The sequence below is a fragment of the Euleptes europaea genome, chromosome 5 (genome assembly GCF_029931775.1).
Source record: "Euleptes europaea isolate rEulEur1 chromosome 5, rEulEur1.hap1, whole genome shotgun sequence".
In the NCBI taxonomy this organism is placed as follows: domain Eukaryota; kingdom Metazoa; phylum Chordata; class Lepidosauria; order Squamata; family Sphaerodactylidae; genus Euleptes; species Euleptes europaea.
In genome coordinates this window covers 91,868,607-91,882,602 of record NC_079316.1, presented here as the reverse complement: position 1 = coordinate 91,882,602, position 13,996 = coordinate 91,868,607, and the positions used below count along the sequence as shown (strand labels likewise).

General features: G+C 43.6%; 1 protein-coding gene across 1 annotated transcript in view; it reads left to right on the top strand.

Annotated features, from left to right (window-relative positions):
* The window catches only part of COL13A1 (collagen type XIII alpha 1 chain), a 132,196-nt gene that overhangs the window by 99,821 nt on the left and 18,379 nt on the right, over positions 1-13,996 (top strand). The window contains exons 22-23 of the mRNA XM_056850513.1: positions 1,979-2,032; positions 3,331-3,366. Coding sequence (XP_056706491.1) covers positions 1,979-2,032; positions 3,331-3,366 — 90 coding nt within the window. The remainder of the gene's footprint in view (positions 1-1,978; positions 2,033-3,330; positions 3,367-13,996) is intronic.

The following is a 13,996-nucleotide window of genomic DNA, read 5'->3' as shown; positions in this document are numbered from 1 at the left end:
CAGAACAGCGAGTCCTCGCAGGATGAGGATTGATGTGGAATCAGTATGCCAGAAAAGCAACAGCTGAACATCCCAGGGACGAGGAAGCAATGCAGTTGCATACCTGAGCAACCGGCTGAACTACTCTTCATGACTTTAGACTGGCTATTTGGACCTCCAACTCTCTGTGACCCTCAACCGGCTATCTGGACCACGAACTGTAACTCTGATTTGGCAAGCACTGGACTCTAATTTCTGGTTTTGATGAATGGACTTGTTCTTTGGACGCTTCTTTACACTCTCCCTGCTGTTGCCAACCGCTTGTAGCAGTATCTCAGAGATGCTGTAAGCGGACACCTGAAGGTTGGCAGCTAACCAGCACACCTCAATAGAACAGCACAAACCTTTTAAAAACTAAAAACAAGAACAAAGAAAAGTAAGCTTAAAAAGAACCAGAAAGAAAACTAAAGATCCCAGTCCCTTGTCCTCCCTCTAATCCAGCAAAACTTGAAATAATAATTAAAAATATTTGTAAAAGAAGTTCACTAACAGCCCATTCTTAAGGTGGAGGGCTGCACCAGTGACTGGAGGCAGCGCAGCTGCTTTGCCTCCAAAGGAGGTTCCCCACACACACACACACTGAGGCCGAAACCTTCCCCTTCCCTGGAAAACCAGTGCAACCGCTCCGTGGGGTTGCACAGGGATACGCCACTTCAAAAGGTGGTGTATCTCCAGGAAAGGGAAATGGGGTGTTCTCAGGCCAAAAGGACTTAGGAGACTGCCTAAAGGCAGCTCCTCCCCTGGCCCGGTGCTGGAATGCCCAGGGAATGCCCCCAGGAGGATGGTGCACAGAAGTGTGCTGTCAGGACGCCTGCACAAGGATGTGCCGGCAGCACCAGGAGGATAGTGTCCGGGTTCCCTCGCCGGCATCCATGCCACCCTGGGTGGCGTAAGTGGCATGGGCACTGGTGCAGGGGGCCTGAACGCCGACGCAGCCCCTTCCTAGCCTCCTAAGGACTTTTGTCCGATAGGCATAGGAACGGGCTGTAAAACCACAAAAGAGGGTGAAGTTCTTCAAGCAGGCAGGTAGAAGTAGTCCAGATTCCAGAATCCAAGGCACACAGACTAGAGCATGCCACTCCAAAAAACCTTGCACTGTAATGGAGTCAAGCTGTAGTCCAGGCCTGCTTTTATCCTCTTTGCCCAGGGTAAGAAAGAAATTGAAACAAAGCTCTTCTGTCAAAGAATCACCTTGACTGGGCAGACAGAGCTCCCTCTATCATATTATTCCATTTGCATGTGAGAGCATACCTTCCTCTCCCTCATGTTGCCTGAGAAATCTGCAAAAACAAACAAGTTTGGAGCTTTAAACCACTGGCCCCAGATAGTCCGAATATCAGGATACCAGAATTGCTGTGATTCTCAAATATCTGTACAGATCCTGAATATAATTGAAAAATGGATAAGGTATTTTTCTGGCATATACTCAGATCATATATATCTAAGCACACATCCCTAGTCCCTACACAATTACCAATACATCAGTAAGACATTGGCAACGTTGGGGGGGGGGGGTTTAGATAATCTAAAGATTGTGAATGCATACTTTCTGTCATTTTGAGTGCCTTTCATTTGTAATTCTTTCTATTGTATTATCTTTATGATGGGCAGATACCTTGCACAAGATGCCAGTAGGTTCCCAGATTAACAATAGACGCTCAGTACAGTGTTAGGTGAACAGAAGATGTCCCGTAAACTGTCATATTAACATTCTGTTATCAAGCTGTATATTTAACAAAATGTGGCTTTTGGTGTGTGTGTGGAAAACTGCTCTCTCCAATCCCATTTGAGCATGATGAAAGAGATGAGTCTGAAGAATGCTTTTGTTGCAGTATCAGCAGCCAAGTTGTACAAAAAGGTACAATACTCACCATCTTCTCTACATCAGTGCTGTTCTTCTAAATCATAAAAAATGTGTTTCTTCCTAATTCAATTTTAGGGCAGTAAAGGAGACCCTGGAATTGCCGGATCAATGGGGCCAGCAGGACTTTCTGTAAGTATAGAGGCATTTTTATTTCCCCCTGCTTTTCATGAAATGTCCATCAGGAAACCACGCTACAGTAGACTTCTGCTGTCATTTATTTTTTGCACAAGGGAAATAACTTTTAAAGAAAATAATTATTCTATTCATAAGGATAAAAAAGGTAATCAGTTTAGAATTTGCGGTGAGAAATTCTCCTCTTTTAATACAACTTACTCCTTATTTTGAGCTTGAAGTGGGAAAATGTTCATAGGTGCACATTAATAGTACATGTCAGTGCCCTTGAACTACAGCCATGTACTGCCAGTCATGGCTGACCTCATCCACTGTATTGTGCCAACTTTTTGTTTGCTGCTGGGAGCAGGGCTGGCCCCGCCATGTGGGCAGAAATCAATGGATTTTCCAAATCCAAACTGGAGTATTTGTCTCTATGCTTGCTCCCATGCTCTGAATTCAAACCTTGCCTTAAATCCCAAAGCGATTTCTCATTGATGGTAGCCAAGTTCGTAAAAGTGGACACCAGTATCTCCTCCTAAGGAACTACATGTCCCATTTCGTTTGTTTGTGGGCCATAGTCCAGTAGAAAGTTGTCTGGAAGGTTGCTAGCTGGCGGCTGTCACCTGGCAAGAGACTGCGCTGTGAAGGCAAACCATCACTTCTGGTGGAACTTCCCTTTCCACCATGGATTGCCCTAACCTGGTTGACCCAGGCTAACCTGATCTCTTAAGTTCTTGGAAGCAAAGCAGGGATGGCAGTGGTTAGTATATGGATGGGAGATCACAAAGGAAGTCCAGGATCACTACGCAGCAGCAGGCAATGCAAACCACCTCTGAACATCTCTGACCTTGAAAACTCTCCGGGTCACCATAAATCAGCTGCAACATGATGGTACTTTCTACCATTGATTCAGTCTCAATATCGCACAATGAAATCTATGGTTAGTTTACAGACAATGTGGCAGAGTATCTAAAAGTGTAGGGTTTGGACGAACAAAACTCAAGCTAAGTATCCCACTAAGCTATGAAACTGATCAGGAGGCCTCAAGCAGTGAGTCACTGTATCTTGGCTTAACCTGCCTCGTGCTATAAGGATAAAATCCCACTTAGAACTCCTGTAAAAAAAGACCAAGATATAAATACAGTGAATAATTCATTCAGCAACATATCAAGATCTAGTTTAGAATGCTATAATTTCTAATAAGTTTAATTTAGCTTAATTTTGTGTGCATGTGGTTTGAGCTAGGACCTTGGTTTCTGCTGGGAATGTGGATGGGAGATTTACTTGTTAAAGCTTTCATAAATATATTGTAGGGATTACCAGGCTCACCAGGGGAAAAAGGAAACCGGGTAAGTTATATTAAGCCACTTTAGCCGATATTTTAAAAACAATGGTGGAATGATTAATGTTTGGATCCCATACAAAAGAATGAAATAAAATTCTACTGCCTAACAACTGGAACTTTATCATGGAAATTCTATAATTTATGAATTAGAACCTACAATAATCAATTATTTCAGCATTAGGCAGATAGACCAAAAACTTACTTGCCAAAAAATTTTCCCCAAACCATTTGCCTGACAGGAATCAGCTATGAATGTAATAAGAGACAAATGAACGTGGATTCTTGAAAAATCCCATTCCACATACTTAATGTGATGTTCTAATATGTAGATAAATTATCTCCATTAATTAGTATTAACTCAGCCAGTGTTGCCAAACTGCTACACATTTGTTGAAGTTACCCATTTGACGAATGCTAGATAAGAACACACACATTGCAATGGAGTGTACAAATATCTTCTAAAGTTTACAGGTTTATATTTTATCAGACAAATTCTAATATATTAGAGAACAGTTTTTAATGCATTAAATGCCTGCCTGCCAAGCTGCCACAAACTCCAAAGCAGAAAACTGTGAGTACAGAAAGCTTCCTTTGTCACCCCTGGAAAGGAAACAACATGTGCTTATCCCATGTATATTTCTATCAGTCATTACATTTCATAGCTTCTGGATTGCCTCCTTGGGCTTCAGCTCCCATTTCTACATGTAGAGCAGGGAGCCACACAGAATTCTAATTACAAGCATTATTTCACAATCAAACTGATTTTTCATTGTAAAGAAACCATGTTTGTACGCAAAGGTCTCTGAGTAAGAATAAAGCACCTGATCAGCAATCCCAACTGATGTATCATTCACTGGACTGTATCACTACTGACTGCAGGTACAGTGTTGAATATGTGAGTGTTTCCTCCTTTTAAAAAATAAAGCTCAGATTCAAAACTAGTATATAAAAGAGAAATCTAGGCTAAAACACCCAGCGTAGTGTGGTGGCTAGTTAGACTGGGATCTGGGAGATCCAGGTTCAGATCTTCTCTCTGCCATGGAAGCTTGGTGGATTACTCTGAATCAGTCACTCTCTGGGGTATTCTTCACGGAGATTTGCTGCTGTTTCGATGCTGATTTGCGTCGGAGGCAAATTTTGGTTATTCACTGTAGATCCGTATTTTCCCCCACTGAGCAAAATAAGCCGGGTTAAAAGAGAGGCAATCCAAACCACTTATGAGCCGTACTTTCCAGTAGAAGAGCGTTTTGTTGCTCGGATGCCCATGAAAAAATGTTTGCTTCACTCCCCGGGACGTCTCCTTTCTCCTCCCCCAAGAACGGTGATTGGCTGGGGGAGTTGCCACTCTAACAGCATCGCACTGGCAGGAGGGAGACCCAGAGCAGACTGGCTGCCCCTCTTCAGAAGGGTGATGGGGGTTTTGGCTTGGATTTGCCGCTTTCAGGATGCCCCCCCCAACACACACACACACATAGGATCGCACCGGCTGGAGGGAGACCCAGAGCAGACTGGCTGCCCCTCTTCAGAAGGGTGATGGGGGTTTTGGCTTGGATTTGCCGCTTTCAGGATGCCCCCCCCAACACACACACACACATAGGATCGCACCGGCTGGAGGGAGACCCAGAGCAGACTGGCTGCCCCTCTTCAGAAGGGTGATGGGGTTTTTGGCTTGGATTTGCCGCTTTCAGGATGCCCCCCCCCAACACACACACACACACACACACACACAGGATCGCACCGGCTGGAGGGAGACCCAGAGCAGACTGGCTGCCCCTCTTCAGAAGGGCGATGGGGGTTTTGGCTTGGATTTGCCGCTTTCAGGATGCCCCCCCAACACACACACACACACACACACATAGGATCGCACCAGCTGGAGGGAGACCCAGAACAGACTGGCTGCCCCTCTTCAGAAGGGTGATGGGAGTTTTGGCTTGGATTTGCCGCTCTCAGGATGCCCCCCCCCCAAACACACACACACAGGATCATGGGAAGAGTGGGCGGGATTAGGCGGATTTGGAGCGGTGAGTCATGAGCGGCAGCAGACGTAAGCAGCGCAGAGAAGTGCGCTGTTTCTCCCGTGAAAAATTGAAAATGCCTCGGGATGGGGGGAGAATCTGCGCCGCCATGAAAAAGCTATTTAAATCGGTTTATTGTTTGCTCCGATTCGAAACCGAAGCAAAATCCACCATGAAAAATACCCCTCTGTCAGCTTAACCTACATAACATGGTTGGTGACGGAAGGATAAAATGGAGGATGGGAGAACAATGCTCTTCAGGTCTCCATTGGAGAGAAAAGAGGAGTATAATTTTTTAATTAACATGGAAAACATTCAAATAATCAAACTTCATCTGTAGTCTAATGCTGTTGAAAATACATTATATATATTAGTTACAGTTGAACATCAGATATATCCTGTATAGAAGCCCTACAATAATGCCACATCAATGAATGCTGTCAGAGTACTTATATGTGTGGGAGGGGGACAGAATTTTCCCACTTAATGTCTCCTCTTAAGAGAACACTGTTTTCATCTTTAGGTAATCTCAAACATTGTTCATGGTTCTCCTTCATATTCCTTCCTTTTCCTGTTTCTTTCCAAATATTCTGACATTTTCCTTCAGTTATTTATATGTTTCAGAGTTTCTTGAAAGAAAAAAGAACCACCAGTTAATTGCTTCCTTATAAAATGTTGGATTGGTAATCCATCAGTGTCAGGACTGCAGATTTTTACCACATTCCCCTCCTCTCCCATCAATCCCTTCCAATGCTTGTCACAGAAACTAATAGCCATGAGACAGGAAGCTGCAGTGGGGAAAGGAGACTGAATCACATCTTCCAAAAGCTCAGCTCCACTGAGGGAAGGGAGAGGGGGCAAAGGCACCCCATTCCCTCTTAGCACAGTCCCCCCCCTCCCAGTCCCACATGGTTGTTAGTCTACACAGGTCCAGCAACCCTGGGGATCAACTCCCTGGGAAATGGAAATGAATAGTTTGGAGGAGGAGAAACTGGCAAAATTCCACATCCAGTGCCTTCTGCTGATAGATTTCTGGATCCAAACCACTGAAGGCCTCAAAAGACAGCATCAGTCTCACTACTTGAATTTATCAGTTCTGTTATCATGAGATGGGTGCCTATTTAGGAGTCTGCACAAGCCACTTCATGGGTGTTGGCAGCAATACTGGCTAATAGATTGAGTTTGGAATCATTTTCATGAAAATCTCCAATAAGTCTTGAAATAAGCATGTAGTACAAAAATTGCTGAAGTAATTAAATGAGTGCTGCTGGTCAAGGTTAATGTCACATACTTAATCATTCCACCTTTTGGTTGTGCTGTGTAACTTCATCTTGATAAAAACTTAAATTGAGATGTCATTTAGATAATCAGATTATTCTGTAATGAATAACAACAAAACCCTGAGGCTTTTTCAGTTGAACTTAAATTTGGACACAATATTTGGAAGAAAGATCTTATTTGACTAAAATTGAAATGGTTGGTTGGTAAGAGAGTGGTCTGGCAAGAGAGTTGATGGAAGAGAACCTTTAAATAATGAGAACAGAATAATGTTTCAATCAGGTGTATTTTTTATTGAATGGAAACTAATTTAAGGCATAGTCCAGAAAAGTGCAACTTGAACAACCTATTACTTCATCTCTAGCACAATTTAGCACTTTGAAGACATTGTCTTACCAAACCAGATGTGGTGGCAGCACAGGTTGTGCTGAATCCCAACTATGTGGATTGTGATGGTGAAGGGCCAATTTAAAGCACAGTAGAAAAAGTAGAAAAGCCCCCTGGCTGTAGTATGGACTGCAGTCCAAGCTTTGCTCACAACCTGAGTTTGATCCCAACGGAAGTTGGTTTCAGGTAGCCGGCTCAAGGTTGACTCAGCCTTCCATCCTTCTGAGGTCGATAAAATGAGTACCCAGCTTCCTGGGGGTAAAGGGAAGATGACTGGGGAAGGCACTGGCAAACCACCCCATAAACAAAGTCTGCCTTGGAAACGTCAGGATGTGATGTCACCCCATGGGTTAGGAATGACACGGTGCTTGCACCTTTACCTAGAAAAAGGTAAGAGGGTCGTGCTCAAACCTTATCCTGACAACTTATTCCCATTCTCCCCCCAGTGGGCTAATTTTTCCAGACTAATTTTTCTCCCAACATGTTTACTTCTAGTCTTAGAGCACCAAAAAAAAGCAAAATAGCTGAGAAGTGGGGTTGGGTAGAAAGTGTGGGCAGAACAGGGATATGGGCCACCCTGGTTCTCCTCTCTGATGCATTTGAAATAAGTCTTATCTCTTATTTTTATAGATGTGATGGCAGACCTATTTCTGACACAGAGATCTGTGATCACTACATAAAGTTTGGCACTTATTTTTTTGTTGGTCACATTCCGTGGTTGTTGTGTCACTGCAGGAATTATAATTAGGGGTGAGCATTCAGATGTACCAGAACCAAAATTAAACCGAAATGACCCCAAGCATCCCTGAAATTCCAGGAGTAACTGTAATTTATCTCCTGGAATTTTGGGGGTTTCTGGGAGGTGCAAGAGTGGAGAGGAAGCGGGGGAGAGGAAGCAACCTGGGCTTTCAGCTGTTCTGCAGTGCATAATCTCTTTAAAGTTTAAAGGGACCACATGTTGCCAAACAGCTGGGAGGCCCTGAAGGTAGACCTGGCCTCATCTACTTTTAGGGCCCCAGAGTACTTTGACACTTCCTTTCTCTCCCTTCCCACTTTTTTTCCCTTGAGGAGGGCATGCAGCAAAAGATTTCAGGGTTTTTTTCAGGGATGGGCATGAATTTTGGGAGCTGAAATTCCTGAACTTGAAAATTGGGCTTGAAAATAATTACTATAATTAAACCACTCTCCCACCCAAAATTTTGGCATACCCAAAATCATTAAAATACCCAGCTTAATTTAAAATGAAATTTTTTGAAGTGCATATACCCCTGAAGCAAGAAAATGTAGTGTCATATTATAACTGAGAGCTGATGAGTGTTTGTCTAACCAAGCCAACTGGAAAAGTGTCGGTGTTTAATCTATGCTTTAAAGCTGAACTTGCCATTTTAATTGCAAATTTTTTTCTTCTGTCTGTGTGTGTTTGCGCGTGTATGTGTGTTCCTTGCCTCCACAGGTCTACCTTTGTCCCCCTTATCCCTTCCTGCTCTTCTGCCTTTTCTCCTGGGTCCTTCCTCCTCTTCCTGCTGCAACCCATTCTGCATTTTCTCCTGGATTATCCTTCCTCTATGCCAGCGTTTGATCCTGGGTGACCTCTCCTCTCCTATCCATTTCTCCTGCCACCTTAATTTTGCCAAAAACCCATTTATTTTCCTTTTTAAAAACAAATAGACTTTAAGAGACCTCTTCTGCCTAATGTTTTCCACTTGTACCATCTAATCCTTATACCAATTACTAAATAAAACTTCCTTTCCAACAATCCCACTTACATTTTACACTGCAAGCACCTAGCAAGACGTTTTATTATTTGTATGTAGCTGATTTTTTTTAATGGGTTCAGGAAGGTTACATATGTTTGTTTTCTTGTTGAATATTAGTCCTTGGCTTGATGTGGGCTATATTAAAAACTTGGGTGACACTCAGGGTGACTTTTCACCTTACGTGGAGTAGCATGAGACCGATGGTCTCCATTCCAATCCCTTTGAGGCTTTATTTTAAGAAACAAAGTAGGACAGATCAGCTTTGTTTATTTTACTTCTTAGATTAAACAAAAATCATGTCAGAACTCTGCTAATTCATGTTAAAATAGATTATTTTAGAACAGGTTATCTTATAGCATGTTTTTTATTTAACAATACAGCATTAACAGTACTTGTAGTGTTCTTTTCAGTGAAACAAAATTAAGCAGAATAGAAGTCTACTGGCACCTTAAAGACAAACTTTATTTTAACTTAAGGTTTCAGGAGTCAGAGCTCACCATCAGATGTATGAAGTGTACATCCAAAGATTTCTCTTCGATTACTTGCTGTTTCAAACTGGCATTGCTTCATATCTCCCCACTTCCACCCTTCGGTTGCTTGTAACTTTAAGTATAAATAACTTTCACGAACTTATAATTTATGTATCTGATGAAGTGAACTCTATCAAAACCTTATGCTGGAATAAATTATTTTAGTGTTAAAGTACCATTGGGTTCCTATAATTTTGCTACAACAGGCTAACATGGCTTCCCCTCTTGAAAAATTAAGCAAGTGGGCTTAATAATAAATTTAAAAATGCCTTAAAAATTCCTGTTAGCACAAATAACAATAAAAGTTAGCAGAACAAAATGTACAAGACTAGAGTAGGGGGAACTTATCAATTTTGCCCATGCCATGGGGTAACATCCAAAATCGAATAGTGGCAGGAGTACTGGGTGGTATTCAGAGGTAGCTCTGTAATGAGTCCACAAACTATGTAATCCTCTAGAAATTGTGTTGTATGTCATGGGAATTCACAGAACCAGTAAAAGGGCTGTAGCTTTCACACAACATCACTAATATTGGAGAGTAACCTAGGTTTGCCCTGACCTGGATGGCCCAGGCTAGCCTGATCTCGTCAGATCTCAGAAGCTAAGCAGGGTCAGCCCTGGTTAGTATTTGGATGGGAGACCACCATGGAATACCAGGGTTGCTGTGCAGAGGAAGGCACTGGCAAACCACCTCTGTTAGTCTCGCCATGAAAACCCCCAAAAGGGGTCGCCATAAGTCGGCTGCGACTTGAAGGCACTTTACACACACAACCTAGGTTTATGTGATCGCCACAGCAAATCTGTAGATGCTGCTAAACATCTCTTAGAGTGTTTTTGGCATTACCCAATAGAGGAGGGACAAAATGAGCACTGATCACGCTACTGCAGCTGCTCCAAGAAGCGGGGCAAGCACCTTCCCATTCAGTTCCTTTAGACTGCTTCTAGAACCTCTTCCGAAGAGGATAGAGAGGTCAGTGGTAGAGGTGGGTGAACTGTGTGACTGCACAGATGATACCTCATAGCAGGCACATTAGGATGATTAGTTAGTCCTGTACTTCCAGATTTTTTTGTAGAACAGTGAGACCATCATAGAGGACCTCACTTCCTTAAAATGTTTTGCACAGTGTCTGAAGATTGCTTACCTGTAACTGGTTCTCTTCAAGTTGTCATATGGGCAGTTTTGTGTACGGGATTCTGCACTGATGCAGAAGCAACTTCAGAAAATTCTAGAGTTCTACGTAATTAGTAATAGATAATTAGTACTAAAATCCCTTTCCTCAACAGAGGTTACCATATTACTTCAATTATTCCAAGGTGAGAGGCGAATGTCTTCTTTCTCATTTCTCTTCTGACTGGATGACTGTTAGCAACTCTATGCTTATTCTTGAAGAAATTAGCTCAGGTTTTTCTTTTCCCCTCCTTTATTGTCATTTAAGGCCTTTAAAAAAAGATTTCTGTAGTTTTGTCTTTTTTCTCCTGGACATTGTCTTTGTGTGTTTTTTTCTCCATGTTTCTTCCCAATCAGTTATCTTAGTCTGCTCATTACACGTCAGCTTTTCTTTTAGCATTGCCATGTCTGTAGGGGCAGATTTCCTATTGCCTCTTCTGTCTAGGTGAAGCACATAACTCTGATTCTTGAATTCAATGTACTCAGTTACGCAGACATGTAAGAAGGAATTGAATCTCGCAGTGTTGGGCCTTATTGTAATGATCTTATCAGGCATGGTTTCCTCTCCATCTACCATCCTGCCCAGACCTGCAACAGAATCAGAGCAGGATACTACACCACAATGCCATGGTGCTCAAATTGACTACCTGGGGGATCCAACCCTCCCACCACTCCTGCCATTCAGGAAGTCATCTTCAGATCCAGGAGACCCTCTATAAGGAAGTTATACAAGGCAAAGTGGGATAAGCTGTCAATCTAGCTTACCTCGTCTTACGTCACCCACATCGCTATACTCTTTCCAGACATCTTTGACTACAATTTACATCTCCAACAATCTGAACTGGGTTTCTCTTCATTGAAGTTTCACTGGGCAGCCATCTTAGCTTTCTGTGATATCTACCATTGTTCTGTATTTTCACATGACCTGATCAAATATTTACTCAAAGAGCCTGAATTACCTGCACACCCCAATCAAAACTATAATTTCCTCTTTGAGTTTATCACTTGTTTTGTCCCATTTAATGGGTGGACATTTTAACCTCCAGCAATGTCTGGTCTTAAATTCCTTTCATTCAAGACATCATTTCCTTTCACAGTAAGTACTGTGCCTTCAGGTGTGACCCACCTTTGTTTTCCACCAAACAAACTCTTTTTGCACCTGATTCTTACCTTTCCCCCCTCCTCTTGGAGGTCCCATTACCTGTGTACCTCCCACAGCCCAAGGATCAGTCTGAAAGAACTCTCCACATCTTAGATATCAAGAGAACAGTTGTGTTCTATCTAGATCGAAGTAAGGACTCCTGTAGAGACAATCTGTTCTTCTGTTATAGAAGTCCATAAAAGGACAAAAAAGTCTCACCTTAAGGGCAACTGAAATATATTGCCCCATCTTTCTATACTATCTGTTGGCAAAGCAACTAACACAGACTTCATGGGCACACTCAATGAGAGCAGTACCCACTTCCTGGGCACTCTTCAAAGGGGTTTCATTTCAGAAAATATAAAGAACGGCCACCTGGCTACAGTTTCTACTTAAGTTTTGGAATAATTGAGCACAATTGAGCATCTGCCTCCAGCTAAACTAGTTTGCTGAGCTCCCATATATGGTACTGTACAGAGACCATGAGGAAGAAAATCAGGTTGCTTGCCAGTAACTGATGTTCTTCAAATGGTCATCAGTGCTTATCATGCCACCTTCCCTGCTGCTGGCCTCTTGGTTCTATTATCTCCGAGAGAGCTTCTTGCTCTTGTCAGAAGGATCAGAATAGGACAGGGGTCGGCAAACTCATTAGTCAAAAGAGCCAAATATCAACAGTACAACGATTGAGATTTCTTTTGAGAGCCAGATTTCTTAAACTTAAACTATATAGGTAGGTACACTGTTTATTAACTTAATAAACTTTAATTAAAGTTTTAAGTCTTAAACTATAGGTACACTGAATAAAGTGAAGAGCCCTGTGGCGCAGAGTGCTAAGTTGCAGTACTGCAGTCAAAAGCTCTGCTCACGACCTGAGTTCGATCCCGACGGAAGTCGGTTTCAGGTAGCCGGCTCAAGGTCGACTCAGCCTTCCATCCTTCTGAGGTCGGTAAAATGAGTACCCAGCTTGCTGGGGGTAAAGGGAAGATGACTGGGGAAAGCACTGGCAAACCACCCCGTAAACAAAGTCTGCCTAGAAAACGTCTGGATGTGACGTCACCCCATGGGTCAGGAATGACCCGGTGCTTGCACAGGGGACCTTTACCTTACCTTTTACACTGAAAAAACTTGATATCATACTTAATAGTGATCTTATTTATTGATAAAAATTAAATTGTCCCTGCCATTTCCCCCTCCCCATCTGGAGTCCTCGTCTGGAGGCCTGGTCTACCGCCATAAAAGCCTATTGGTGGACCTGGCCTCCAGCTGAGTCCCATTGGGAGGCCAGGTCTACCCATTGGCTTTCTTGGCAGTAGACCTGGCCTCCGGAGGCCCATAGAAGCCAATTGGTAGACCTGGCCTCTGAAGGGGGACTTTTCCCCCTCCTTGGAATCCAGGTCTACCACCAAGAAAGCCAGTGGGTAGACATGGCCTCCCAATGGGACTCAGCCGGAGGCCAGATCTACCAAAGGAAGCCCGCCCCGCCCAACAGCTGATAGGCAGGGGGGCCAGGAACCGCCGAGCCGCCCGCCCAGCAATCGCGCAGCTAGAGGGGAGGGGAGGCTTTAGCCTCCCAACCATTGAGGGAAAGGGAAAGGGGGACCCGGCCATTCTCCATGGTGGTGGGTGGGGAGGGAGAGACAGCGCGCCCACTCGCCCGCTCTGTCTCTGAGGCGCACCGGCTCCGCAGCCTGGTTGCCGGCGCGAGCGGGCGCAAGAGCAGGGGCTCCGAACTAAGTTCGGAGAGCCGCACTCAACGGGCCAAAGAGCCGCATGCGGCTCTGGAGCCGCAGTTTTGAGACCCCTGGAATAGGAAGACTCTCACCCCTTTCCTCAGAACTGGAGCAGTAGCTTGGTACCCTCCTTTGGAGGAAGAGATTTGAGCACCAATTTTAAGCTCTAGAATTTTCCAGAGTTGCTTCTGTGCCAGGGCAGAATCATATAGGTGAATTTGCATAGACAACCAATCGAAGAACATTCGTTACAGGTAAGCAATCTGCTGTTCCTCATTGTTCCTGCAGACCTTGTGCAAAATGTCATGACAAAGTGAGGTTCTCTGTAATGAAGGCCTCGCTTTTCTATAGACTCCTCCCCAAATGTGGTGCAAATGGCTCCAACTTTTTCCAGGTTACATCCTGATAAGAAAGCTGCTGTAATCATGTCCTTAGTTTCACTGATGTTTAGGGCAGTCAGTCACTGGAACAGAAGAATAATCCCATCACACGGTGCATAAAGAGCAAATTTAAGGAGCAATCCTATGGAAGTCTACTCAGAAGTAAGTCCCATTTTATTCAGTGGGGATTACTCCCAGGAAAGCGTTTTTAGGATTGCAGCCTCAATTATTGCCCTCCTCTGTATAAG